The following is a 27,400-nucleotide window of genomic DNA, read 5'->3' on the forward strand; positions in this document are numbered from 1 at the left end:
GTTGTTTAACAAGCTCCAATAAGCAGAAGAAGACACTCAGCTAGCCACGAGCCTGTAGCGAAAGTTATGGATACGTTTTTAAAAAGAAAAAATGAAGACCACAGTGGTGCCATACCCCCCCAAAAGTCTAAATGTGTGCGCAAGTACAATCCTGACTTTCTTAAGTACGGCTTTGTGAACGGAGGCAACGAGGCAGAGCCGAGGGCTCAGTGTGTGGAATGTGGGCTAATGCTATCAAACGAAGCACTGAAGCCTTCAAAAATAAAGCGACACCTAGCGACGAAACATCCAACGCTCGTGGGAAAGCCTGTTGGGCTTCTTGTTGTGTATGCAGGTTTACATACACATGATAAATAAATGTCTTTGTGATCATCACATTGTATCATTTCATTTATTTGACAAGGGTTTTGCCTGTTCAACTCCGCGAGGACGTCGGCGTCCTCGATCCCCTCCCCTGCCATTCCTACAGCTTGTTGCGCAAACTACGTCACAAAACATGGCCGTGTTTGGTATCCCAGCATGCCCAAAATCCTCATCTTTGCAAAGAAATCATCGATTTTCTTTCATTTCTTATGGATTTTTCACAAAAGGAGCCCAAACACACACTGTCCAAAGTCGCCATAACCCCTGCAAGTCGGATCTTGCAGCATTTCGACGGAAAAAGACACATTACAGACCCGACAATGTGCTAGCGGATGTTACCATGGAGGTAGTGGCTTCAGAAAACGCTAGTACTTATAGTGCAACCCTTATCGTCCTCTTCTATAAGCCGTCAACCAACGTATAACCTTGTGTAATTGAGCTACCCGCATACTCGATCGTGCGTTCGTGCGTTCGGACTCAGCCATTACGCACAGCAAGTCTGCTTTTCACACACCACGTCTTCGACCATATATACATAGGATTTGCAAAGGCTAAAAATAAAAGGAAAATACTATAATATCAACATATAAAGGGAGAAACACCTTTAGTGTGTCAGAATATCATTTGGTTACCATGTGTCCATTTGGGTCTCCAAATGTCCTTTTAGAGCTCCGCCTGGATCTCTTCATGGAAGAAACACTGTAGAATGGTCATACTTTGTCCAATCTTCTTCAAATTTGAGGCAGTTGTTCACCGATAGTGTAGTTACAGCCCTATACTGTCATTTACCTGTACAGATACAGCCACAGGCAGTTATTTATACTGAAAGATACTTTTTTATTTTATGCGGACAAAAATCTTCAATTTGTACTGACTCCAAAGGCCCACTGCTCTGTTTCTGTATGACCTACAGGTTTTCTGACACTTTTGATGCATATAGTCAGAGTGGTTCAGAAGCTACAGCCATTTTAATTTGGGTACGTCATTTTAGGCGGTTTTGCTCCAAAATAGGGGTGGAGTTGAACAGGTAACAATATAGTTATTGAATACAAATCAAACCAAGAGTGAGATCAATTAGTTAAACTAATAGTGTTAATATATGAATGGGCCCCGGGACACTTTGTACTTGAAAAGTTGGGGCCCGAGGTCAAAAAGGTTAAGAACCCCTGCCCTAGACAACTAGTTACTCCTAAGGGGATCTACTGAAGCTCACCTGCATGTGTTTGGACTGTGGCAGGAAGACAAGTCGACGCTGAGACAGGGACAACATGCCAGAAGGGTTCCAACCCAGAACCCAGAAGGCAGTGAACCACCTGCCCGTGCACTAATCATTATCTTTATATTGACATGTAAAATGACTGTTTAATGTGAATGATACATTCTCTGAGAATTATCACCAAATCTCTTCTCCATTCAGTTTTTCTGCTCCACATATCTGGAACAAAGTCCAGAAAGCTGCAGGTCTGCTGAGACCCTCAGCTCCTTTAAATCAAGATTGAAGACTTTTCTGTTTGCTGCTGCCTTTAATTGAACCAGATTCTATTATATTAATCAATTTCTGCATTTCTCCATTTTACTACTGTATTTTATTTCTTACACTGTTTTTTAATGTTTTAATGACTGTTTTTATTGTTTCAATGAATGTTCTTAATTGTTTTTAAATCTCATTTTCTTTTGCCTTATGTTTTGATGCTTTTAATGGTTTTATGTGAAGCACTTTGAATTACCTTGTTGTTGAAATGTGCTATACAAATAAACTTGCCTTGCCTGTGAAAACAGTTGTATAATGTCTTCCGTGGCTCTGATGGAGCTTTGGCACGTCTGACAAAATAATCCTGTAGATTTCAATAAATTAGGTCTGAGACTTAACCGTTTTAAAGAAAGCCTGCGTTACAAACTGAGTTGATGGAATAGGTGTTTACCTGGCAGTAAAGACCAGTGAAGGTCAAACTCAGGTCATATGTGATGGATGGTAGAGATGGGAAACTGAACCGTGTGCGTGTTGACGTCACCAGAAAACTGAAGACGTCTGTGTGATTGCAGAGTGAGGGTTAAACATACTGTACACTAACAGTATAGCACTATGTCAGTGGAATGAGTTTCCTTTTCTTGAGCAATGTTTTCCAGTCATAAATACAACTTGGATATTGTTGTGAAAGTTGGAAAATGGTGGTCAGTACTTTGGCCTCAGAGGATTCTGGGTTGGAACTCGCCAGCCGGCTCGGCCCTTCTGTGTGGAGTTAGCGCGTTGTCCCCGTGTCGGCGTGGGCCCTTCTGTGTGGAGTTAGCGCGTTGTCCCCGTGTCGGCGTGGGCCCTTCTGTGTGGCGTTAGCGCGTTGTCCGCGTGGGCCCTTCTGTGTGGAGTTAGCGCGTTGTCCCCGTGTCAGCGTGGGCCCTTCTGTGTGGAGTTAGCATGTTGTCCCCATGTCAGCGTGGGCCCTTCTGTGTGGAGTTAGCATGTTGTCCCCGTGTCAGCGTGGGCCCTTCTGTGGGGAGTTAGCATGTTATCCCTGTGTCAGCGTGGGCTGTCTCTAGCTTCCTCCCATAGTCTAAACACGTGCAGCTGAGCTTCAGCAGCTTCCCTGTTGACTCCGCAGCAGAGGCTTCGTTTGGTGGCGCACATCCAAAACGAAACACGAAAAGGCCGATTGCGAGAGGCGATATGATGAAACGTTATGAAAGGACATTGTATACAACTTGGTGCAATGAGCAGCTCTCGGACACGCTCATTTATTCTAATTAGCTGTCAGAGGAAAAAAGGCTGGAGACCCCTGATTTAAACAATGAGTGGATACAGACCATGGAAGGATAGTTACTCTCACATGACACATTAAAAAGATCCTGAAGGATTGCGCTACGGGAAATGTATGATCGCGTGTCTTGGGGCTTCAGCCTTATTAGGGAAAGGTCAGGATATCTCACCCTCTGGATTTGGGCCCCATACACTGCTAGTATATGTCAGTCCACCACTCTGGTCTATTTTAACTATTGAATGTATTGGGACAGGATGAAATGTAACATGGACTTTTCATACAGTGCCACCATCAGGTCAAAAGTTGTGGTTTATGGCCAAATACCAGCAAAACGAATAGAATGTCTTCTGTCCCACCGTTTACTGCCAATGTTGGCAGACTAAGATGGGGACCATGGTAATTATACCTGCATGACATTAGCACAAAGCATCTCCAACCTCAGTCTGTTAGCATGGCTGTGCGCTGTAGTCCTGTGTTAAAGTGCATCTCACAAGCCCACCGACTTAAAACCTGCATATCTCCTAAAGCTAAACCCACGGATAGAAATGAACCAGAGGAGTCACCTGTAAAAGCAGAGCTTATGTGCGTAAACAGAGATATGTGATACGTTGAGTTTTTAATAGGTTTCATTTGTACATTTTGAACAGCAATGAGTGCCACAAAACCAGACAGTTAGCCCCAAGCTGGCCAACTCAAAAGATAGTTTTCTTGGTATACATACAGAATAATTCACAATCTATACTTGAAAGTACAGGAAGATTACAGTAGTTCTCTAAACTGAGATACAGTCTCAAATGAAGCCACTAGTTTACATCATCTTGTTTATTTGTTTGGCCCAGTGTGATCAGAATATGCGCCAGTGTTCTCCAAGACGTGAACTGCAATCTCCAAAGTTTCTTTAACAAAAGTTCATGCCATGAGTAAGTCATCCGAACAACTGAAGAGCTTCAAAGTAAGAAAACTAAAGTACAGCCACAATATGGGCTCAGAGCTAAGCTATAGCCTGCAGGCAAGAGCCGGGTGTGTACAGGAGAGGAAGAGTAGCGACCGCTGGGGGAACTCACCCTGACCCATCCAGTTGCTCACATGTGGAACATGCCCAACCCCTCTACGGTCACTGCACACCAGTCACACGTTCTAGTGGCTTCCTTACTCTCATGGCAACGCGCTGATTTTACACTTCAACTTTAAAGTCGTAACAGCATTTAAAGACAAAAAGGCAACTTCTCAAGGGTCAAAAATAGATTTTTTTCACTTCCCTCTGGTGACTTCTATCCATGCAGTTGGGCTCAACCCCATGTAGGTCCCTTGTTCTGGGGTCGGAGGCAGACGCCTCAGAGACAGACGCCTCGGAGACAGACGCCTCGGAGACAGACATGTCCAAACATAAACCAGAAACAATCTGAATGGCACTAAAGAGGAAGTGAGAGGAACAGAGCCTTTAAATGCCAGTACATACAGTGAATACAAGGACCATACAAGTGTTTTCCACCTATTTACTACAAATAATTAGCCTGGGCAACAGTCACCGAGTGTCCGAGTCCAGCAGGTCACATGACGTACTATTCAAATCAGGTATGACCTTACATTTAAAGTATGCAGTGCATTCCCACTGCATACTATGCGGATTTAGTGTACGTACTGTAAACATCTGAAATGAGTCATGTTGTGGATTTTCATTTGTGATAAACAATTGTCATTCAACGGTAGACCGGACACGACGTGACCGATGCGATCCCGAGCTGCGCGACCGATACGGTCACATGATATAGAGAAGATGTGGAGTTACTTCAGACTGAACCGTCTGCTGGTAATCACTCTACAAACCTTGGAAATAAACTCCACTGAAGGCTGTGAGATGCGCCTGAAGTCAGAATAAAAGCCCGGAAGTAGATCTTGAGAAATAGAGGTTTGATGGGAAAAACATGAAAAGGTCCACATACTAGTTTCCCTTTCCAGAGCTTTCAACAGCATCTCAAGCTCATGTCCAACACATACTGTAGAAAGAGAGTGGGTTATGTTTGAAAGTGTCAAAAAGAAGCTTGCAAGGGACTTTGGGGAAAAATAATTTTGTCAAACTATTTACAATTTACAACAAAGCAATCTGAACTATAAACTAGTATTTAGGGTAGTTGGGACTGAGGGAAGTGGCTGCAAGCTCTGGAGAAAGCTAGTAAGAGGACCGTGAGTCTAATGTTGATCACCCCTGATCGGCAGAGAGGAGACATTGTAACGTTTCCAGGAACAGAACCTTGTTTTCCGTTTATCAGTTTGAAAACTAAGGCATGTCATGGAGCACATGCTTCTGCAGTGAAAAGAATGGAAATAAATGGCGATCTAGAAATGAGAAACAACTCATTCAAGTACTGAAACACTCATTGTACTTAATCAACCGTTCAGCTGAACCGAGCTGTGCATTATTTGTGTTAAATAGGCTGAAATATGTAAGAACACTGGTATGATCCGAAAAGAGCATTAGAGAGCAGTTTAGTTTCACAGCACATACAGTAGCACAACACATCAACACCACAGAGCTGGTGCCACCTGAACACTTCTCTCCCCTCTTTAAGACCCCATCCCTCCTTTGTGAATCACAATCTGTGCTACTGGCAAAGAATATGACTTATGTCTTACTTTTCAGATGACTTTTATTGCACTTAGCCAGAGTAAGAAGAAGCGAGTGTGAATTAAATGAATGTGAATGGATTTAGACTTCCTACCCATGTGGAAATGGAAAGGAGATCACTGATTACCACAACATGCAACTTCAGTTCGGTTCATGATCTAGGTGACCTGAGCACTTTCATGCCTCTGGAGTTCTACTGTGATATTCTTTTAAATCGTGTACATTTCTGAAATAAAATATCTTGGCAGATTAATTTTTCTAGAGACAGGATCTACATTAATAACACGTACAACTTGACTTCTGTTAACCAAATCTACCAACCATCTGAATTTCTGTTGAGACAAACCAATGATTGTGGAAGCAGAGAAGCGTCTACATTAAAAAAAACAATACAGTCATTTTAATATAACCTTCAATAAATAGTCTCGAACAGGGTGGCCACCTGACTATATTGTGATTTAGTGAGGGTTGGGGGAGGAGTACTCCTGACTCATCTCACAGACAGTACAGGTGATGAGTGTTGGTGGGCTGGGCAGGACTTGGGGGAGAAGATGTGATCAGTCGGACCTCGAAACCAAAAAGAAAGCTTTAACTAAATGACACACTGAGTCTTATTTCTTGCTGCGCAGCCGTTTGGACTGTCGTGGAAGATCTGAACTCTTTCTGGTGCGTTTGAGCGATGACCCCCCCTCACCCTCCGGCTCTCTGGATAGAGAGGCTGTGACCACACTGCCACTTCCACTTGCCACAGTGGAAGACACAGCAGCGCTGCTGGACGTGGAGGGGGCGGCTGCGCCAGGCCTGGATCCTCCCATAGCAGCGGCACTACTGTCCATCAGCTCGCGGAGCTTGTGCTCTAGCTCAGCGAGGCGGGCGTTCTGCTCACCGATCACCTGGGTCTGTTCCAGCAGCTTCTGCTCCTGGTCCTGCAGCTGCTTCTGCTGCTCCAGCTGCTTGACCCGGATTTCCTGCATCTCCCTCCGCAGCACTGTCATTGACGCCCCGTTCACCTTCACCTGCTGCTGCACCTTGGTCATCTCAGACCGCGACGGCGTGTTCTTGGCCAGCAGGGACATTGTGGTTAGGGAGGTAGATGGACCTGCCACTGAGGGAACAGGACAGAGGTTCAGAGGTCTTCAGGAGTTTACAGCTACACAAAAAAACAACTCAAAAAGCTGAGATCCTGCTAGGCAAAAGTAAGAATGCCTCCGGACAAGAGCTTTTATTTTGGCGAATATTCTAAGTAAGCACTGATGTTTGCTCTTAGCAAACACGGGACCCAGACCATATCAAGAATGTGAAACTGCTTCTAAAAACCAATCCATATACAATGCTGATATTTGATCAGGGTGCCACTCTTCTCTACAGATCTTTTCCAGTGATGATGTAGCTGGTTTCACAGTCAGGAATCATTCTATTCAGTTATATGTTCCTCTCTGTGGAAGTCAGATTTCAGAGACTGTAGTCTATGGTCATGATCAAAACCACAAGAGCTGACATTTTTCATCTCATTTTGTTGATGTCATATTGAGAGCAGCAGTATTGAGAGCTGCATTACGGGGATTTTTCTTTTGAAATCCCAAGTCAGGAGAAACACATGTCTGTTACCTGGCGTAGAGCCAATGAGGCGGCCGGACAGGTCGGCCCCCGGCAGCTTCTTCTTTAGGATGGGGACAATCTTCTCATCAAAGTACTCCATGGCCATGGAGGAGATATCTCTCAACTCCTGCAGGACCTCGTGAGCTCGCTGGGGGGCTCGAGTGGAGTTCACGTAGCGCAGCACGCGGTAAATCTCATCTATCACCTGACAAAACATAATGGCACGTTACATAGCAAATAAGAAAGGAAAACAGAAAACACAACACACAACAGATATGACTGAAAACACGGATGGCTTTTTTTACACCCCTGACTGTCTCTGTGGGCTCTCTGCTGGCCAGGTCTGAGAATGCTGGAGTCTTATTTGTCTTCTATAAAAAGGTCCAGTATGTAGGATTTGGCAACATCTAGTGGCGAGGTTGCAGATTGCAAACAACTGAAACCTTCCTGTGTGCTAAGCGTGAAGTAGACGTAGACGGGCGATGTTTTTGAGATGAAAGAAGGCGGTTTTTGTGATGCGATTGACATGGCTTTCGAAAGAGGGTTTGATCAAAAATAAAACCAAGGTTACGGATATGTGTGGAAGCAGGAACAGTGGTTCCATCAATGCAGAAGGAGAAGTTGTGGTGGGATTTGTTTAGTGATTTGGGGCCAATGATGAGGATTTCAGATTTGTCACTATAGAGTTTGAGAAAGTTGGCTTGTATCCAAGTCTTTATGTCTTTGAAGCAGTTGGTGAAGTGGATGGTGGAGGTGATGGATTTGGTGGAGATGTAGAGCTGGGTGTCGTCAGCATAGCAGTGGAAATGGAAACCATGGTGGTGTCTACTTGCTCACCCTTGGAAACATCAGAGGATGAAGAGGAGGGGATCAAGTACTGAACCTTGGGGGACACCTTGAGAGACTGTGTCAGACTTGAATTTATTGATACTAATGAGCTGTTCATGGTCAGAGAGGTATGATTTGAACCAGGAGAGGGCTGTGCCAGTAGTGTGGAGAGAAGATTAGAGACGAGAGAGAAATGAGGATGGAGTGGTTGACGTGTCAAAGGCAGGTCGAATGGTATTAGGATGTTGAGGGAGTGGTCATCAGAGGAGAGGAGGAGGTCGTTGGTGACTTTGATTAGGGCAGTTTCTGTGCTGTGATGAGATCTGAATCCAGATTGAAATGGTTCATACAGTTGGTTCTAGTCAAGGTGGGTTTTGAGTTGGTGGGCAACAGTGCGTTTCAGTATTTTAGATAGAAAAGGGAGATTGGAGATGGGTCTGTAGTTGTGGATGTCAGGGTCAAGGCCAAGCTTTTTGAGGATGGGTGTGACTAAGGCTAGTTTGAGGGCAGGAGGGACAGGCTGACAGGGATGAGGGGCAAATGGACTTGATATTACGGAGAGTGATGTGTGTGGCTTTAGGTTCTGGGATGGGGACGTCGATCTCCATGATGATGGCTAGGTGGTCGAAGATGGTGAGGTCAGAGCGGGAGAGGTGGCCGATTGTGATTCCAGTGGAACCAGGTCCAGGATGTGACCGCGCTTATGATTGGGGAAATTGATGTGTTGAGTAAGGTTGAAACATCTAAGCATGTCCAGAAATTCTGTGGCTGTTTTACAGTCTGTGGAGTCGATATGGATGTTGAAATCGCCGAGCAACAGGATGGAAGGGGAGATGGAGCAGAGCTGGGTAAGGAATTCAATTAGGTCGGAGAGGAAGGCAGGGTTGGGTTTGGAAGGGCGGTAGATCATTTAAATGACCAGGGTTTTAGGACTACAGAGTTTGAATATGAGGTGTTCAAATGAGGATTGAGTTTGGATGGTAGTCAGGCTGGTTTTGATGTGTTGGCGGTAAAGAGCGGGAATTCCTCCACTGCGGCCATCAGGGCGTGGTTTGTCCAGGTAATGATATCCAGTAGGGGTGGTTTGGTTGAGTGCGTAGTAGTCCAGGTGCTTTTGCCAAGTTTCAGTGAGACAGAGGATATCAAGGTTGTTGTCAGTAATGAATTCAATGATGATTGGGCTTTTGTTGCTTAGTGACCGGGTGTTCAACAGAGCAAGTTTCATGGAGTGTTTTGTGATTGGTTGTGAGGATTTGGGTAGGGGGTTGGCTAGATTCACGTGCTGTTCGTTATGATGATGTAATAAGGGAGTGGGTGTGCGCTGGTGTTGAGTCCACAAAGACGGGATGGGGTTGACATAAGCAGGGTTGTAGATGATGAACTTGCGCTGGAAGCCGATATGAACATAACGGTGAAGGATGTAAGAGAGGTTGTTTTTGTTTATGGCTTTGTGAATGCGGTGGACGGAGCAGCCTCTGTCACAATAGTCTGAATGGGGAGAGCTGCGGCTGAAGGGGTTAATGACAGGTGGGGCCAGTAGGGGGAGGAGTCACGGGAAACTGGTCTGAGATGGCAGCATGGAAGGGGGTGGAGATTAAATAGTCAGTCGCGTGGACAAGCATGTACAACGTGCTGCAAATTAGCCGCGAGCAGGTGACTACCCAGCTTATTGAGATGAATACCATCGTTCTTAAAAGAGGAAGAGCAGTCCAAAAACAGATTGAAATTGTCAATGAAGCCTATGGTGTGGGTCCTGCAGGCGGACTGGAGCCAAGTGTGGAGGCTGAGGACTCTGCTGAACCACTGTGATCCACGGCCGAGTGTTGGAGTTGGACCACTGATAAAAGCAGAAAGTCCACGACTATTGAAAGAGTGTAAAAGATTTTAAAATCAATGTTGGTCATCTCAGACTGTTGGAAGGCTGTATCGCTGATTGCCACATAAATGATGATTCTCCGAATGATGGTCGGGAGTGCGTGCAGCAGGCATGGCAGTTTTAACAGGATGTCTTGAGCTGTCGATCCGGGGAAACAGTGTGTGGCTGCGTTGAAGAAACGGATATTCCTGATTATGGAATCCCCAACCATCAGTGTGGTTGGGGAGAAGAGGGGACGAGGAGATAAGATGGAGGAGGCGAAGATTTAACCAGTGGCGGCGGAATGTACTGGGAAGGACAAAACGGGGGACAGGAGCATGCCACGGTGCTGCTGTAAAGAGCGGTATAGAGCGCAGAGTCCTGGTGCGAGAGGAGGGCTCGGGAATGACTGGCGTAGGGATCTCGGGTGACCCGGAGCTGTGGGTCTCGCGAGGCGGCAGGTGGGATGGTGGAGGAGGCTGGGAGTCTCTAGCCAGAGAAGGGAAGTCGTGAAAAGGCAAAGATGTCGTATTTATTCTCCAGCTTGACGTTGACGTGATGAGGGATAGGAGAGGGATCTCTCCCTCTCCAGCAAGCATGGACCAGGGCTCATGATGGGATGGAGTGGAGCTGACCAGGGCTTTAGGCTTAGCTCCGAGTCATAGGCAGGAATCTTCAGGGATTGTGACCGGAGGAGGGGTGGCGGCAGCAGCACTGGAATCATGTACACGGTTGCTGGTTGTGTCGGCTTGTGCTGGACTGAAGATGATGGTGTCCATGAGCTTCTCGGCATGCTGGATCTTGTAGAGTGTGGATATTCTTCCTTCCAGCTCTGTGATTTTATCGGCCAGGCAGGCGCAGCTGACACAGTTAGATGAGGAGGCGAGTTGAGCAATAGTAGATGTGGGGGACGCAGGGGGTCCAACCCGGAGCCCACAGCGTTGTTTAGGTTTAAGCAAAGGTGAGAGCTGATTCACAGAGGGTCCAGTTTTCCATTTACTGATAGTAGACACCCGGTATCTGTGTTCCCCGTAGCGTTAGCTAGCTCCAAAGTAAAAGCTAAAAACAAACAGGTAGTAGCCTCGGCAGGCTGGCAGGCTGTCCGCCCTGGGGAATGTTAAACTTAAAAAGGTCTAGTATGTGATGGCTGATATCGTACGCCTAGTTTAAAACATATGGAATATAACAGCCAGGATCTAAAAGTTTAGCATAAAATGTCATGGCAGTAACTATACACTAAAGAAAACACTAATATATTCTATTTCTACGGATAGAGCCATCTAAATGCTACACACTGGACCTTTGACTAGAAAAGCATAAATGCTGATCACATATTTGACTAAATATTGGCGGATAACGATAGTCAGTAAAACTTTATTTCACACTAATTTAATTTAATCTTTAATTAATCCACATTTCACATGTGTGCTGAATCGTGAGGAGGATCCATATGGTCCACGGATCGACAGTGGTCCGTTACACCACTAGTGGCTGGTTGGGTTTTGTCATTTAATATCCCTTTGAGCTCTTGGCAGGCACCTCTTGTCACCAATATCCTGAGATGCCAAGATGCTCAGTAGATGGGTACCAATGATGTTGTGTGCGGTTTTAATCACCTTTACCAACCTCCTGTCCTGTATTCTATGATTAAAATTTCTGTTTTTAACAACTCTAGAGCAAATTTACTCGCCAGTTATGAAAGAAGCATGGTGAACATGAAGGAAATGTTGATGTTGAGTTTGAACTAAAACATTATTTTTGCTGTTGAGGAAATGTCAATGATATATCAAACATCCACTGAGTGTAATCTATGAGTGGAACCAGGACATCACATCCCGGCATCATGACAGCATGTGATTAATGCGAGCTGTACTGTAAAGAAGCTTTTTAAAGAAGCGTTGCCACTCGCTCTCTGTCCGTAAGACTACCGTTGCTGCCGCTGCACAGAGGAAGCTGAGCTAACCTTTCCAGGGATGAAGCAACAGAGGTTGGAGTCAACGTATTTCATGAAGGTCATGTTGAGCAGAGAGAGGCGCGTCTCCACGGCAGCCAGGATGTCAGCGTGACGGGCCAGTGAATGGTTTCTCCTCTCAGACTCTCGCCTGCAGACAATTCATGACGAACACATTGGTCAAGACCTGGGCCCTAGTTTTCAACAGAGAACTTTTTTTTAAATGTCTCTCCCCATCAATGACTTCACTGATAGCTTTAGTTTGAGAAACTGAATCTTCTTTCTAGATCAATAAAAAGAAAGTCACAAACCATACTTCCAATCTGGTTTAATTAGGTGGGAAAAACAAGTTTAAGAATTGTATTTCTCTCTTTAATGAATCACACAGCATGTCACAATTAAATGAGTTCCCATGGTTGTATTTACAATCTATGTGACCAAAACGTGAGATGCCTTGTATGTATTGCCAATACATGTCTGACTATAAAAACTTGTGTCACAATTATAAATATATACCAAACAGAGAGGTAAGAAAAGTGTTTTATTTCTCTGTAGATTATTTCCATAATGTTGTCAGACACTTGGAATAACAATGTGAGTCTGTCAGTGGCAGACACACAACGCTCATTTAGTGGACATAGTACATCGACGGTGAGGAGTTGCCCCGATATGATTACATCACAGCACGTTTAGCGGCTGCAGTCCACAGCGTTGTCCTTCAATACTGGACCAATTTCAAAAACTGTTGTCACCATCAGTCACTTCCACACAAAAACATGAAAACAAGGTCTAGGTTGAAAACGGGACAACTGAAAATCCCATTTTTGTGTAATTTATTCATGCTGGATTAAAATATTCATTAAGGTTTCTGTAGAGCTTTGACTCAAGTAACTCCCAGGTTGGAGCTGAGATCACTCGGATAAATATGTCCTAAACCAGTGGTTCTCAACCGTTTTTTGAGTATTGGACCCCAAAAAGTAAAAGAATGAAGGAACAGGTCCAGTATTCAGTTTTAAGCAGCACAGCTGTGTACCACTGGCTTCATCAGCTGTTCCTCTACATTCCTAATATCTGCAACCCAAAGCATTCTTTCAGGCTTCAAGTCCATTTTCTTCTGCTGTAAGCTCTGATAGTCTATGTACAGAACACATCCAGAGTGGAGAGGACTGGAGCTGCTGCTGACGAGCTGCTTTCACTACAGGGCCAGTGAAGACAAGTCGTAGCACAGAATTTAACCTTAACTGTCGTCAGCATGACTAATGACAAATATATGCGAGACACACATTTAGTCACTTTTGAAATGTAATAATGGTCATTTTGTCTACTTATTTTATAAAATGACAATGACCCTGGGAAGATCCAGTTTTCAAAATGTCCCTTCAGAGACATATATATACACTTTATTAATCCCACAAGGGGAACTTTTTTCACTACAGCAGCATTTAGAGATACAAGTAAAGCAAAAATAACAGAGTAGAAAATCTAAATATAAAAATGCACAATATATACAATAAAATACTACTACATTAACTACCTAAACAATAGTGCAAAGACTTAACCAATATGTGTGATTTCACTATGCCACTATATTCTACAGTGTGTGGCTTTCCCTCAACAGCAGTGAACACACAGTGAGCTTGTGATACTGACCTGGGCAGCTGGGCTTTGACTTGCCTCTGGCACAGACTGTGGTAACGCTCCACCTTCAGGAAGCCCTGATTCAGGACACGCTGGCAGATCGCGTCCATACGCTTACACACCTGGAGAAGACGGACAACATAAAACAGGTGAACAACAGGTACTCCGTTTTATGACATTTATGGCACAAAGTTGCATTTCCGCTTCCAGCAGCAATCTACTGTGGAGCTGGTGGAGTTTGGCATCTTTTTCAAGGCCACTTCAGCAGGAAGACGTCTGCCTAGTTAGGGTTCTTACCAGGCGGCTACCTCCGGTTCTGCCGAGTGAAGCCGATGTGGGAAGTGTAAAGCTGCATTCTCTCTACTGACCAGCAGGGGGCGACTCCTCTGGTTGTATAGAAGTCTATGATAAAATGACTACTTCTCTCTTGATTTATTACCTCAGTAAACATGGGTTTATGGTCTCAATCTCTAGTTTCAAGTCTTCTTCAATACAGTATGATGTTCATTTAGTAACTTATGGTCCATTTAGAGTCAAACAGACCATAAAGCAGGGGATGCTTTAGAGCGGGGCTACACAGTGATTGACAGGTCTCTGCTGCTACCAGAGACGTATATGGCTTCTCTACTTCACTCCTCCATATTCCACATATGGTAACTTCTGTTCATCGGTTGCAATTTACCAACATGACGACGGCCGTAGTGCAAGATGTTGACGCCGAAATCTCCAAACTCAAGGCTTCAAAACATCAGTCCACAAACCAATGAGTGACATCACCATGACTACGTCCACTTCCACAGTCTGTGGTTCTTACCCAGTAGTTTGGATGGAAACAGAGATGCTCTCTGTGCACTCTGACTTTTCGATTGACACCTCATTTGACCCATTAGGCGCTTCCATGTCTCGTCCACAGCTTACAATAGCCAACGAGAGTCCGCGTTGAAGGACAGTGCCTGCCCCTCTTATTTCGTGTAAAGCTCTAGCCAATTGCAACCAATCGTTCTGATGACTGACGCTTCGTATAGCCAATGAAATTTCAAAAATAACGATATACAGCTTCAGGGGTTAGATTTAGAGCCAGAACCCGGATGTTACCTGTGTAATCGCGAGTCAGGTCCCTGCTCTGTGCGTTAAGTGCGGTTTTTGAGAGTTTTGGAGATTTTAGGAAAGTGAATAATGGTGAAATAACTTATAGATTACTGTATTTAGACATAAATAAGCTTTAGATTGAATTATGAATACACATTTTTACACAGCCTAGGTATGTGACCATGGTTACCAAGCATCTCCAAATGTCCTTTTTTGGAAAGTGCCTAGACATACCCTTAGAAAAACATGTGTAAAATATTCATTTTCTGTGGTATTGTTATCAGATTTGAACCTGGACTAGGTAAGGCTTCATGCTGTGGTCCCATTGTGTTTCCAGCTAATAAGTCCAGCTATAGTCATCTGCAGGCATCTGTTTGCAAAGAAATATTCAGGCGGAAATAAAAACCTTCTCCTTCAGTGTGTGCAAACTTCTATTACTCAATGCCAGTAGCACTTACAGTGATTCTGACAACACTTCAGAGTGTTACCTTTCAAGAGAGACCAAAACCGTGCATGTACTCCAAATGGTTCAAGAACAGCTTTCAGTTTACTTTGGGTATGCCTTGGATAGGCATTTTAGGCTAATTGTACTGGAGTGGTAACAGGTTAACGCCATTTAACAAGACGTGCGTGCATTCCTTGACCCATTCATTCACCAAGTTTGTTTGGATCAAATATAATTGAGTACATTTTCTTCCATTGAAAGAATTGAAGGCCACATTTACTTGACATTGTTGGGGATCCTTGAGTTGCAATTAGAGCAGCCCAGATTAATATGGCATAGATATCTCATATTTTTAGGAGGCAGGAGGTTGGAGAAACATTAAATACAAAATCGGATGTAGGTGCTATAGGATCATTGGCAACTACCATGTTTTTCCCAAATGATGTGCAGATCTTTAGGCATTCAATCATCAAATGTCTTGAACATACAGTATAAAAACATCTCCCAGGGGGAGGATGCGCCCCCCGCCCGAGATTTGGGCTGAGCCCTGAATGTTTACATCTACTTATGCCCCTGAACCAGAGGACATATTTTCTCTTGCAGAGGATAAAAGAGGCGGCATGTTGAGGATTAGGTACATATCTTCCTTTCATTGGTAGATTACTACTGTGACTCAAAAATCACAAACAACAAACAAAGCCCCAGGCCCACCGGCACAGGCTACATCCAAAAAGGTCAGACTGCCCCTACGCAAGAGTCCCAGGTCTCAGCCGTCGTGACTCAACATGATATTAGTGCTGGGCCCGCCAAAATATTCCAGAGACAGGAGCTGCCATCTTGAGATTTTGACATCATATAGAGCCAGTGTCTGCGCAGCAGTGATTGGGGGTGGGGTGGAGTCACGGCATTGAGGTCCTGCCCACACACCTGCTGAGCCAATCGTGAGCCAAGCACAGCAACAGCTTGTTAGTGTGAGCCACCTAGCTGCTACGTTAGCACCACAGTGGCTGTTTGGCCAGAAAGAAACAACCATAATATCTCTATAGATAAATGTATGATCAAACTGACGCATGTTCTATTACTCGTTATTCATTAAACATCATGTGCGTGTCTGCTGACACTGATATTAAACACACACACGACGTCCTGTACGACTACTACTTCAGCTGTCAATCATGAGGTCACACCCCCTTTGCAGAGCATTAAAAAAACAACTCAAAAGCAAAGAAGATTCACACTTGAACACACAGAGTGATAACAACTATTTAAAATGACAAACCATCATTTGGAAATATGTATTTGACATGTACTTGATAGTTTGTCCCATGTTCCATCTGCTCATGTGAAGGGGGCGGGTTTATTACATATTTGTTTGTAGACTGCTGTTTTTGATGCCTCGAGTTTGGCAATTCCGCCATCGCCATCTTTGTAATTACGGCCGTCACCATTTTGCCTTGTTGCAAATAGTTAATGGAATTTACCATATTTGGAATTCGGAGGAGTAGAGGATAGACACGCTGTATACGGCTCTGGTAGAGACCTGTCAATCACTGTGTAGCCCCGCCCTAAAGCATCCCCTGCTTTATGGTCTGTTTGACTCTAAATGGACCATCATTTACTAAATGAACATCATGCTGTATTGAAGAAGACTTGAAACTAGAGATTGAGACCATAAACTCATGTTTACAATGTTTACTGAGGTAATAAATCAAGAGAGAAGTAGAGTCATTTTCTCATAGACTTCTATACAATCAGACTTTTTTTTGCAACCAGAGGTCTCGGACCTGGTCAGTAGAGAGATTACAGGTTTTAAGACACATCTGCATTGGCTCCACTCGCCTGTATACAATCCATGATTTAAACCAACAACAAAACTTTCAGTAAACCTGCAAATTACCAGCCACAAACATGGACACAGTCATGAATAATGTGGAGCATGGGGCCTGTACCCTGTCTTTGCCCAGGGGCCCATTTGCTCTTGATCCGCCCATGCAACACAGAATTACAAGAAAGGCACAGACTGAGGCTGGAAATGTTGCACAGCAATAACACGTATTAAAGGAACACAACTGCGCAACTAAGCCTGCGTGACCTTGAGGACCTGACGCATTGACCAAAGCTCTAACTGTGCACGTGACCTTAGCATAATTAGGTGAGGGGACTGCTGAGAAGAGCTGCAGTGAAAAGCAGACTAGTGTGCAAACTGACCAGTGAATGATTTCCAGCTAACCTCACGAAAGAACTTCTAAAAGTGGCCGGCAATGTCTGAACTGCAGGGATACCAAAACAGGAGTAAACGCATCTAAAGAGTTCGGTTCGAATCTCTTAACAATTCACCATTCCTCTCTTGGTGTGTTGGTGGTGAGCCGTGCACTCCGTGTCTGCTCAGCTAGGCTTTGCTGCAGATTAGCCAACAGTGCACTAACCACTGCGGGCCATGGCTGCACATTCAAAACTGGCTTTAAATACTATCCACACTTATTTCTACGTAGAGTTTACATAACTAGCATCCAAGGATAAGTGGATGTGGCTAGCGTTAGCTTTGTTCACCTTCTAGTCGGCTTGTTTTTGTTCTTACCGAGCGCAGCAGGCTGATTTCATCGTAAGACAGGAAATTAAGAACGGTCTCAATGGCCACAATGGGCAGTCCCAACAGCGGGTTGTTCTGGTGCGGCTGGTCCGGTGGAGGGCTAGACTGTCTCGGCGACGCCGCGTCTGAGTCCAAGGACCCAACACATCCATCAACTCTCTCTACGACGGCCGCCATCTTGCTTCGCTAAGGAGGAGACGGAAGTGACGATTCAAAGAGAAGCTGGTGAGCGTGCCAAGTGGTGTTAAAAAAGTGTTGACAGAAGAAGAGAGGGAAACCTTTCAGGGGACTTGATTCAGTGGAAATCCTATTGAATAAATTAGAGTTAGTTCCATAAAAACATCAGTTTATTTGACAAACCTGAGACTCTAACTAGCAAAAGAAGAAAAAAATAATAATTTAAGATTAGAGCAACAGAAATATTTGCATTGTCTCGCTCACTTGACCTTATAGTTTGATAATTGTTTGGTAACCCAAGCAAAATAACTCTAACATTGTAGCAAACTACACTTTCCACAAAAATTGAACAATGATTGATGCCATGGCCACACACTGCCCTGTGTACGTAACACTTTATTATAAATTGAGAAATTGCTCACAACCTGTCAACCAAAAAATGGTCTTTTTGATAGCTTACAACTGTACTTGAGTTGAATTTTGAGGTACTCGTTCTTGAGTATTTCCAGTATCACGCATTGATTCTTTATCTGACTGAGGATCTTGCCCTTGGAACTGATTATGGCCCTTCCACACAATCCCCATGATTCCACCAAATGCACCGCGGCATGTTTTAGAAGCTTCCCAGAAACAGCTAGGTACTGATTAATGTGTATTTATTTAAATGAGGTGTGTATTAATAAATCCATGGTGCTGAATTAGGTGATGGATTTCTGAGTCCTGTCCTTTGTCCCATGTGGAGCATTTACAGGGTCCAACACCCCAGGAAAGGAATATAAGCCCCCTACTGCCTCCACTCCTCTACTCTGGAGGCAAACCGTGTACTTTTTACTACACCACATTTATTCGACAGCTTTAGCTACTTTATAGATTTAGATTAATACAAAATATAAATCAACAATAAATGATGATGCATTATTATGGGGCTAATGGTCCAGTGTATATTTTTCAATTGGGAGAAATGGAATGTAATATTCAACTGTTTTCTAGAGTGTATACTGACCTGAAACCAGCCATATGAAGTGGCGATGGAGCACCACCCTCAAAAGAAATGACCACACCAGAACTACAGCTTCTGATCAATATCTTGTCACTCATAGTGTGTCCTGTTTATCTAAATGTACACAATCTATACAAGGTCTATAGCTTGTTTTGCCACAAAGACATCTTAAGCTTTGACAGTTTATGTTGCAAAATGTGTTTTCACTAAAGACGTATGCCCGTTACCAACCATAAAGTGTATCACTGTGGATAATAGGTCAGTCTCATTTATGCTTTTATTCCCTCATCATAGCCTTCATAAACACATTTTGGGCTGCTTAATCTCACCAGCACAATCTCTTCTTAATCCTGTTGAGTTCAATGTTATGTTATCTTATCTTTAAGTGTATGGTGTTGTCAGAGTGATTGAGAAATTCTTTAACATAGATATTGTTGGTATAAAGTACTGCAGCAGAACATTTCTCTCTTTTGTAGTTTTTTTCTATCAGAATCACACGTCAACCAGCCACACTGAAACATGGGTGATGTTGTGTATCTTCAACAACAGTAATCCAAATGTTTCATTTTATACCCTGACTCTCTTTGCACTTCTCCTAATTTTGAGAATGCACACATTGACCGTAGAGATCGCACCTTAAATAAAGCCCAGCAGCATTCCTGTGCAGTGATGGTGATCTCGTTTGCACAAGGCTTTGAAACTACAAGGCTTTACATTTTCATGGCACAAAATAAACATTTACAACATTATACAGACTTCATTCTGTGTCTGGTCAAATCCTTTCAAGGGTGGGGGGACTTGACTCATGACCCCAATATTTCTAAACCCTGATTATGGCCCATAATGCACTGAGAGGGACATTTTACAGTTCAAAAATACATTTGTCAGCTGAGAAACAATGCAACTGAGACGATATCTCTTAATTAGAACAGACATCTTATCAGCAAATATATACACGGTATATCTGATAATATAGTGTTGGCTCAGCTCATACACCGAATGGGCCTTAACACAATAAATCAAGCAGCCCATTTTATACTGTGCATACATAGCGTGTTCATATACATGTGCTGCTGTAAATAAGATATGAAATAATAGAAATACATTCTATGGAACAGGATGGAGGACATTGCTGTTTGAAGTTATGTTGGCAGCAAACAAAAAGGCAACCAGAGATCACACTGACATAGAATATCACATCTATGAATTTATCATAATAAAGTCGTCTTTATTGATTTTATATTAAAACTATATATACTGTTGGTCCACTAGTACGTTAATAATAATGGTTAATGGACTGCACTTGTATAGTTATTTTCTAGTCTTCCGACCACTCAAAGCGCTTTAACACTACATGTCACCATTCACACGCATTGATATACTGATGACAGGTGCCCCCTGCCCATCAGGACCAACATTCATACCCATAAACAGGAACAGGCTGCGGGACCAATTTGGGGTTAAGTGTCTTGCCCAAGGAAACGTCAACATGCACTAGCGGAGACGGGGATCGAACCGCCGATACGAAGGACGACCTGGTCTATCGCTGAGCCACAATCACCCCTAATATCTAATAATACGTTTTCAAGGGTCGAAATCCATACAGAAAGCTCAAGTGCATATCTGGGCGTGTAGATATTACTGGTGATGTTTGTTTGATTCAGCATGTTTATTTGAGAATCAAGAGCGCTTTACAAAATGCTGGAGACAGCCGTATATACATACTTACAAGAAAGTCAAACCACCATGGCAAGTTCTGGTTTTTGAACATTCAGAATGGGTTTTATCACTACAGCCACGTTTCAACAGAGCCACTGAGAGCACATAATCAACCACACAAGCCCTCATAGACACGTGGATGGCATGTTTCAACGTCATATCCTCTGTGGTGGTTCTGAGCATGCTCAGTCATCACTTCATTCCAGGTCAGTAGAGTCCAGTTCATTGAGAAACCTCTGGCACTTGACCATGAGGACTTTGATGGCCTCTGTGACCAGGACATCTGGAGGCAGGATGCCAGTGGACTCCACGGTAACTGTATGAGAGAAGAGCTCCATCAACCGATATACAGTAATACAAACTGCTATTCCATCACAACAGATATGTTTTAAAAGAACAATTGCGATGTGTACATTGATGGTTATTTAGAAACAGCAGGTTTGTGCAGAATGTTCTGTGTCGAGCAAGTGACGGTTCTCTGACCAATCAGTAAGCTACTAAAAAGTCCCGGGTACTATCCACAACTCCTGGCAATGGAAACGTGATAATAACCGTTCTAATGTGGAACGGACTGGACTGATTTGTGGAAACATGGCTAAAGAAACTCCAGCATGTCATTGCACCGGCCAAGAAAGCACATAACCCCCATGTCAAACCTCAACATCTCTACACTTTAGTCTTTTTACGGATTGAGCAAATAGAACATGTTGATTATCTTCAGTCAGAGCTCCAGTCTCCTGGTGGTAGCTTCATATTCACCCTACATCTCATTTCACTTTAGAAAAAAAGTGTTTTACAAGAGCCCAGAGCAGCGCAGTTTTATCAAATGGAACTATTTACTGAGTTCATGTTTGCCATGGGTCCTGACTGACAGTATCACACACTATCAGGGGAGGAGCACTCTATCACAGATTAGCTCATGTGCTCCGTCTGTTTTTGTTTTACACAATATGCAAATTGGTTGTAACTTTCCTGAAATAAGAATGACCTGCTTCTTTTTCTTCAGATGACATTACATACACAACTAATAATGTTTTGAGGACATGTTGCTATGATAGTTGAATCTTACACTAGTTTCTTCTTCAGTGGGTAGACCTTGTGAGTTCCTCATGTTGGTAGGATGTTAAGGTGACCTCTGACTTGTTGAGTTGTTCTCATTCACTTGGATTTGTTTGGTGCTGCAGAGTCTGAACGCATGAACAAGGTCTATGAACTTACAGATGAAATGGTCTCGAAGTCTTCCAAGCTTCACAGCATTCTTCAGGTCGTCATGTCGGAGGAACTCCCTGCTGCATGTATCCAAGCGACTGTTCACTACTTTGGCAACCTTTTTCCCTGAGAAGGGGAACGCAAGAAGTCAGATGGCTGCATTTAAAGACTTCAGGGACTCACAACAGACTGAACAAGAATTGAAGTCCTCTGCCATCCTAACATCTTTCCATTCTTGCTTGGGCACATACAGTGGAAACCTATGTCATAAAAATGATGAAATGCATTATTCTGGAAGCTTATCCGATTTCTTTCTACATTTCACTGCGTCCTTCCTTAACGTAGTGTATACCTATATCTGTTAAAAAGCCTTCACCCTAGATGAAGGACAACACGTGGAAATGTGCTGCATGCTTGCAGAGTTCTGTCCTGAGACTAACAGATTTATAGTATTAAGTTGTGTCATCATGCCCTCAGATTTGCGAGGTTAGTTCTCTCTTACCATCAACATCTTGTATGTCTATAACTCCTCGTGAGAAGCAGCGTTTTAAGCGTTCTGCCTTCTCTCCCTCCACCGGCTCCAGCAGGGTGATGTCCGGGAGGAGGCGGTAACTGGCTGTGGCCACTGGAGAGAACTTAGCATGGTCCTTACCTGAACAGAAAACACACTTCAGTACCAGGCAGCAGGTAATATGGACTAGAAAATGTTAGGGTTTCTGGATCAGGCGACAACCTCTGGTTCTGAAAAGTGAAGCCAAAGCTTCATGTGTTAAAGCTGCATTCTCTCTAATGTCCACCAGGGGGCGACTCTGATTGTATAGAAGTCTATGAGAAAATGACTCTACTTCTCTCTTGATTTATTACCTCAGTAAACATGAGTTTATGGTCTCAATCTCTAGTTTCAAGTCTTCTTCAATACAGCATGATGTTCAATTAGTACATTATGGTCCATTTAGAGTCAAACAGACCATAAAGCAGGGGATGCTTTAGGGCGGGGCTTACTGTGATTGACAGGTCTCTACCAGAGTGTTGTCCGGTCTGGGAGTTGTCCTTGTTTTCGTCTTACAACTTTAACCGTTTCACAGTGTATTTTCACTTCATGAAAAGTTCATTGTAACATTTTAGTTGTCTAAAAATATCTCACTCAGGATTCGGTTGTACCAATATGTGGTTCTGAAAACCAAGATGGTGGCAGCCAAAATGCCAAACTCCAGCCTTTAAAACGTCAGTCCCCAAACCAATGGGTACATGGAAATGTACTAGTTACATTACACCACTGCTAGAACAAGAGCACAACGTTCGTAAACAACCTAGCCTCTTAATTTAGCTCTCACAGTACAATGTTGGGGAATTTGTCAAAATGTGGATGCAATTTAGGAAATCAGGTTCTTTACATTATAACACATACGTGTTTTTTCAGAGCACCGAAGGCAAAAAAAAGAAGGAAAAAAGTATGCTGCTATACTTTGGTGTCACACTCATGCACACACGGATCACTTGCAGAGCCCCGTTCCCCGTCCCACATCAGATGCAAACCGCTGTTGGCTCGGAGACCAGAGCAGAGAGGCTCACCCATGCATCACCTAGCAAGCTAAACATTTGACCTGTCAGGGAGCTACAGCCAATGAGAGCGCAAGACACGTGTTGAGGAGAACCTCGGGGGAGGGGGTGGCCTGTTAGTCATCCAGAGAAAGACGCTACAAAGAATTGAATGTAACTGTATTAAATCACTTTCTTTGATTTAAAAAATAGTGCAATGTTGTGTTGCACCAAATGAATTGATATTCATTATATTTTATGATAAATTGATTTTATTCATCCACCACATGATTTGACACTTTCTGATGGCAAAATGTGCTTCAATCGTAAAACATTCAGAAAAAAAGGAGGATTTCATCGGCCCAACACTGAGATCTCAGGTCAAGAATGAATCCTCATACTCAAGTTCTTTTTAGATCTGGAAACACATATAGGTCAGAAAAATAAACTTACTTAATAAAAGTATAAACAGAAATGCCTGTGTTCCTTTCCCAGGTCTGTATTGTGTACACTGAGCTCACTCAGAAGCTCTTACCAATTCCTTTGACACAGTGCATGATGACGTCCAGCTCCTGTCCCGGTCGTAGCTGAGCTATCAGGATGTCGTCATGCACCGGTCCGATGACGGCGTCTGCAAAGACGTCTGCCTGGTTCCCAATCGGGACCCACGTGATGTCCTTGGAATAAACTGAGACGAGACAGCACGGGATAGGGGAGGATAAGATAATCCCATTAGTGTTGGATGCTCTTTCTTACTTAGTCATCACTGCCTTGGAAAATGTCCTTCCCTCAACTGAACATTTTCAACAATCACTCATTTGTGTGTATGGTCTGGTGTCAGCTACTGGTTGCGAGTCTGTATCTGCAAACATCACCAGCAATTGCTCATTCATTTGGTGTCACCTGAAACCTACCCATGTGGTTCAGATACAGCTCTCGGGGGTCAGCGGAGTCTTTGCTGGCTCTGGGGTTCCTGCTGCATTTAATCTTCAGCTGCAGCTGAATTGTGTCTATTTCTGAACCTTCCTCCTCGGCAGACTCTTCACCTGGAATAAACAAAGCATAACCGGGGGGTGTTACCTTCCCCCTCAAGACCATTCAGTACGGACTCGACATGTGGTCGATGCACCGATGGAACCATTTGATGAAGTTTGATTTATACTTTTGATACAATCTGATTCAACTGCAATTTGATACCATTCTGTTGAAGTGATTTCATAGTGTTGTCTTGACGCATCATACATTTCCTTTTTCATTGATCATGGTTGTTATTTAATGATAATAGCTTTGAATTTTAACTGGTTGCTTAATATCTGTAATGATGATGTAATGGAATACTATGAATCAGTAACGCTGTGTCCCACATCATGAAACAATTCCCCTCAAATTTGGAGTCAGATTCAGATTTTTGTATTGATGTAGCCGTATTGGTTACTCTTAAAGGAACAGTGTGTGAGATTTAGTGACATCTAGTGGCGAGTTGCAGATTGCAACCAACAACAAACCCCTCCCTTTCCAAGCATGTAGAGAACTACGCTGGCCTTCAGGTAGAGTGTATCTTTAGGATTGTATTACTACAAGGAGCTACTTTTATCAATACTCCACTTCTTCAGGACTAAATGATTTTCTTTTAAAAAACAAATCGATTCAGAACAGGACAGGGGAACTGAACCCCAAACCTCCTCAAATGGCTTGAAGGTGAACCACTGCAGCAGAGTAGAAGGGAGCCCTGGGCTCTCCTGTTACATGTGTGGGTGAAGCTTTACCAGCACTCCTGTACTCAAACAGACGAGGGTCGGCTTTGATGGGGACCAGGCCCAATCTGTGGGCCAGGACTTCATCCTGAACGATGGACGTGTTGTTGTAGATGAATACCTTCTCTATAGCCATGGTCGGCACCTACAACCAACAATAATGCAACTTGCATGAAATGAAAATTTCCAAGACTCCTTTATCTTAAGAAACTGCTACAAAATGTACAATTTCTTCACATCAGGACTGAAACACAAGTCACTAGAAAAAGTCCTATGTAGACCTAGAAAGACTTGTCCTACCTCTGCTAGTAAGATCCTTCTGAAGGCGTTGGCGATGGCTGCATCTATCCCCACCATGTCAAACTCCATACTGCTCTCATCCAGATGCACAATGTCAATTCTGAAGTTCTGCAAAGGGAGGGGACATCTGCATTTAATCACACACCGGTTGGAGTGCTCATTGGATCAAAGCAGTCGACGTCTGACTGAAAATACACCGACAGTAGTAACTTCATTAGTTCTTTCTGGACATAAAGCATGAAATGATGATTCAGTTTGACCACACTTTACCAATCACCAGCAGCCACCCTCAGGTCCAAAATAACTCAAATGTACCTTTTGAAATTTCTGCATATCCCAGGTGTCATCATAGCCAGGGTAGTTGCCAGGGTAATCTGATGTATGAACCTAAAAGCAACAAATAATCATCCAATCAATAAGCAGAAGTAGTTAACTATTCATTATATTTATGCACTGGTCTCATAAACGTCACACCCACACTCTGCTAGCGTTTTTTGGGGGAAAGGGGGGATTTTCTTTTGCACTAATTGTATGTTGGAAATGTCTATGTTTATGTAAAGGAGTATTTACTGTTGAAATAGAGACGTTAAGCGACATAAACCTGACGTCTGCCTATGGAACACGTTAGAGCGCGCGGCAGTAACGTTACGTGTTCCGCTCTCGTGGGTGACTGAGCGTGTCCGTGCAGCAGCTCAGAGGAACCTGGACGCCGCAACTAGCAGATAATGTTGTCATAAAACCATTAATAAAAACGGACTTACATTCGTTATATTATATTCCCCCAGTATTACCCGACTCCGAATTTCTTCCACGTTGCTCATGGTCGCCGCCATTTTCCCAATACTCTGCTTAGCTCAGCCCACATTTCCGCTCCAGCTTTGAATGCTTCACAAGTGGTCACATGGTGCATTACTGCCACCAACCGGTATGGAGTGAGATAATCCATAAAACTCTGATCTCTGTGAAATATATATGATCTGATGTTTCTTCTCCTCCACAAAAGGCACATGTTAATTGTAATGTTTTCCTATTTTAAATATTGTGCTCTTTAGTTCTGTAATCTTAATCTGGATATTATTGTATTATTGTAAAAAGTCTTGTTTAAATGTCTCTATAGCTCACAACAGTATGATGGTCCAAAAACTTTCACCAAAAACAGTGTTGGTTCGAGGAATGACGTCTATAATTTATCTGCATGACCGAAGGTTGCAGCTTCTGAGTCAGTAGAGACTTCTATAAAACATCTCTCTGCTCTCTCTTCTCACTGCTTCTGCTACCTTTCTGTTAATCTGTGCTTAACTAGCCTGAACTCTTCATTTCTGTTTTTAAGTTATATTATTGTGGTTCTTGTTCTTGGCTCCTTTTCCAAATTCATCAATTGTTTTCTCAAACTCTGCAACTTTTTCAGAGATGCATAGGCTAGTTGCTGTAGATCCAAACACCATGTTAAAATCTGTTTAATTTTAAGAGAATTATATAAAGCACTTTGGCCGGTTCCACATGTCCTCTCTTATTCTTCAACACCCTAGGGTACATCCCAAGTCTCTTAATTGCATCCCCGTTTCCCTCACTTGGGTCCTTTCCTTGCGTCCTAGTCCCTCCCACCAGGGATGCATGGAGGAAACCATGCGAGGAGAGAGGAACGAGGAAATATGTTTTAAGAGACATGAGACGTCCTTTCCTCAGTTGTGTCACGTGAAGTGATGTCTGTTTCTGATGACGGTGGCTGATGATCACAGCTGATCAGCTGTCAGTCGGCTTTAACAGCTGGAGAGACTTTTGATAAGTTTGTATCTGTTCACATGATCACTGTACTTAATAACAGTAACTAATAATACCAATAACTAATAAAGACACACAGTAATCACCACTGTAGAGGTGTTTCTCTCTGTAGTCTGTTAACAAACTGTGTCCTGTGTTCTGTTTATAAGCTCAGGATCGATTTCCACCGGCGGAATGCGATCG

At 43.4% G+C, this 27,400-nt stretch overlaps 2 protein-coding genes across 2 annotated transcripts; both read right to left on the reverse strand.

Annotated features, from left to right (window-relative positions):
- Positions 1 to 3,713: 3,713 nt before the first annotated feature.
- On the reverse strand, positions 3,714 to 17,963 carry fbxo28 (F-box protein 28). Its single transcript, XM_031873060.1, has 5 exons — positions 17,726 to 17,963; positions 13,626 to 13,735; positions 11,988 to 12,126; positions 7,351 to 7,546; positions 3,714 to 6,847 (listed from the first exon to the last, which is right to left on the reverse strand). The coding sequence occupies exons 1-5, from the start codon at positions 17,912 to 17,914 to the stop codon at positions 6,354 to 6,356; spliced, it is 1,128 nt and encodes a 375-aa protein (XP_031728920.1). The 5' UTR covers positions 17,915 to 17,963; the 3' UTR covers positions 3,714 to 6,353.
- Positions 17,964 to 19,169: 1,206 nt separating this feature from the next.
- polr1c (RNA polymerase I and III subunit C) lies at positions 19,170 to 27,026 on the reverse strand. Its single transcript, XM_031873061.1, has 9 exons — positions 26,197 to 27,026; positions 25,751 to 25,822; positions 25,436 to 25,543; positions 25,148 to 25,280; positions 24,296 to 24,427; positions 23,917 to 24,069; positions 22,345 to 22,494; positions 21,852 to 21,968; positions 19,170 to 20,949 (listed from the first exon to the last, which is right to left on the reverse strand). The coding sequence occupies exons 1-9, from the start codon at positions 26,266 to 26,268 to the stop codon at positions 20,831 to 20,833; spliced, it is 1,056 nt and encodes a 351-aa protein (XP_031728921.1). The 5' UTR covers positions 26,269 to 27,026; the 3' UTR covers positions 19,170 to 20,830.
- Between the last annotated feature and the right edge of the window lie 374 nt (positions 27,027 to 27,400).

Source organism: Anarrhichthys ocellatus, unplaced genomic scaffold (genome assembly GCF_004355925.1).
Source record: "Anarrhichthys ocellatus isolate YVR2014 unplaced genomic scaffold, GSC_Weel_1.0 scaffold68, whole genome shotgun sequence".
NCBI lineage: Eukaryota > Metazoa > Chordata > Actinopteri > Perciformes > Anarhichadidae > Anarrhichthys > Anarrhichthys ocellatus.

Excerpts from the sequence above, each read along its gene's own strand:
- fbxo28 (XM_031873060.1), bottom strand. The coding sequence starts at position 17,914 with ATGGCGGCCGTCGTAGAGAGAGTTGATGGATGTGTTGGGTCCTTGGAC. Across the intron at positions 12,127-13,625 it reads GTCAAAGCCCAGCTGCCCAG|GCGAGAGTCTGAGAGGAGAA; the intron begins GTCAGTATCACA and ends AATTGTCTGCAG. Across the intron at positions 6,848-7,350 it reads CCTCATTGGCTCTACGCCAG|TGGCAGGTCCATCTACCTCC; the intron begins GTAACAGACATG and ends CTGTTCCCTCAG.
- polr1c (XM_031873061.1), bottom strand. The coding sequence starts at position 26,268 with ATGGCGGCGACCATGAGCAACGTGGAAGAAATTCGGAGTCGGGTAATA. Across the intron at positions 24,428-25,147 it reads GTTTGAGTACAGGAGTGCTG|GTGAAGAGTCTGCCGAGGAG; the intron begins GTAAAGCTTCAC and ends TGTTTATTCCAG. Across the intron at positions 24,070-24,295 it reads GCTGTATCTGAACCACATGG|TTTATTCCAAGGACATCACG; the intron begins GTAGGTTTCAGG and ends GTCTCGTCTCAG.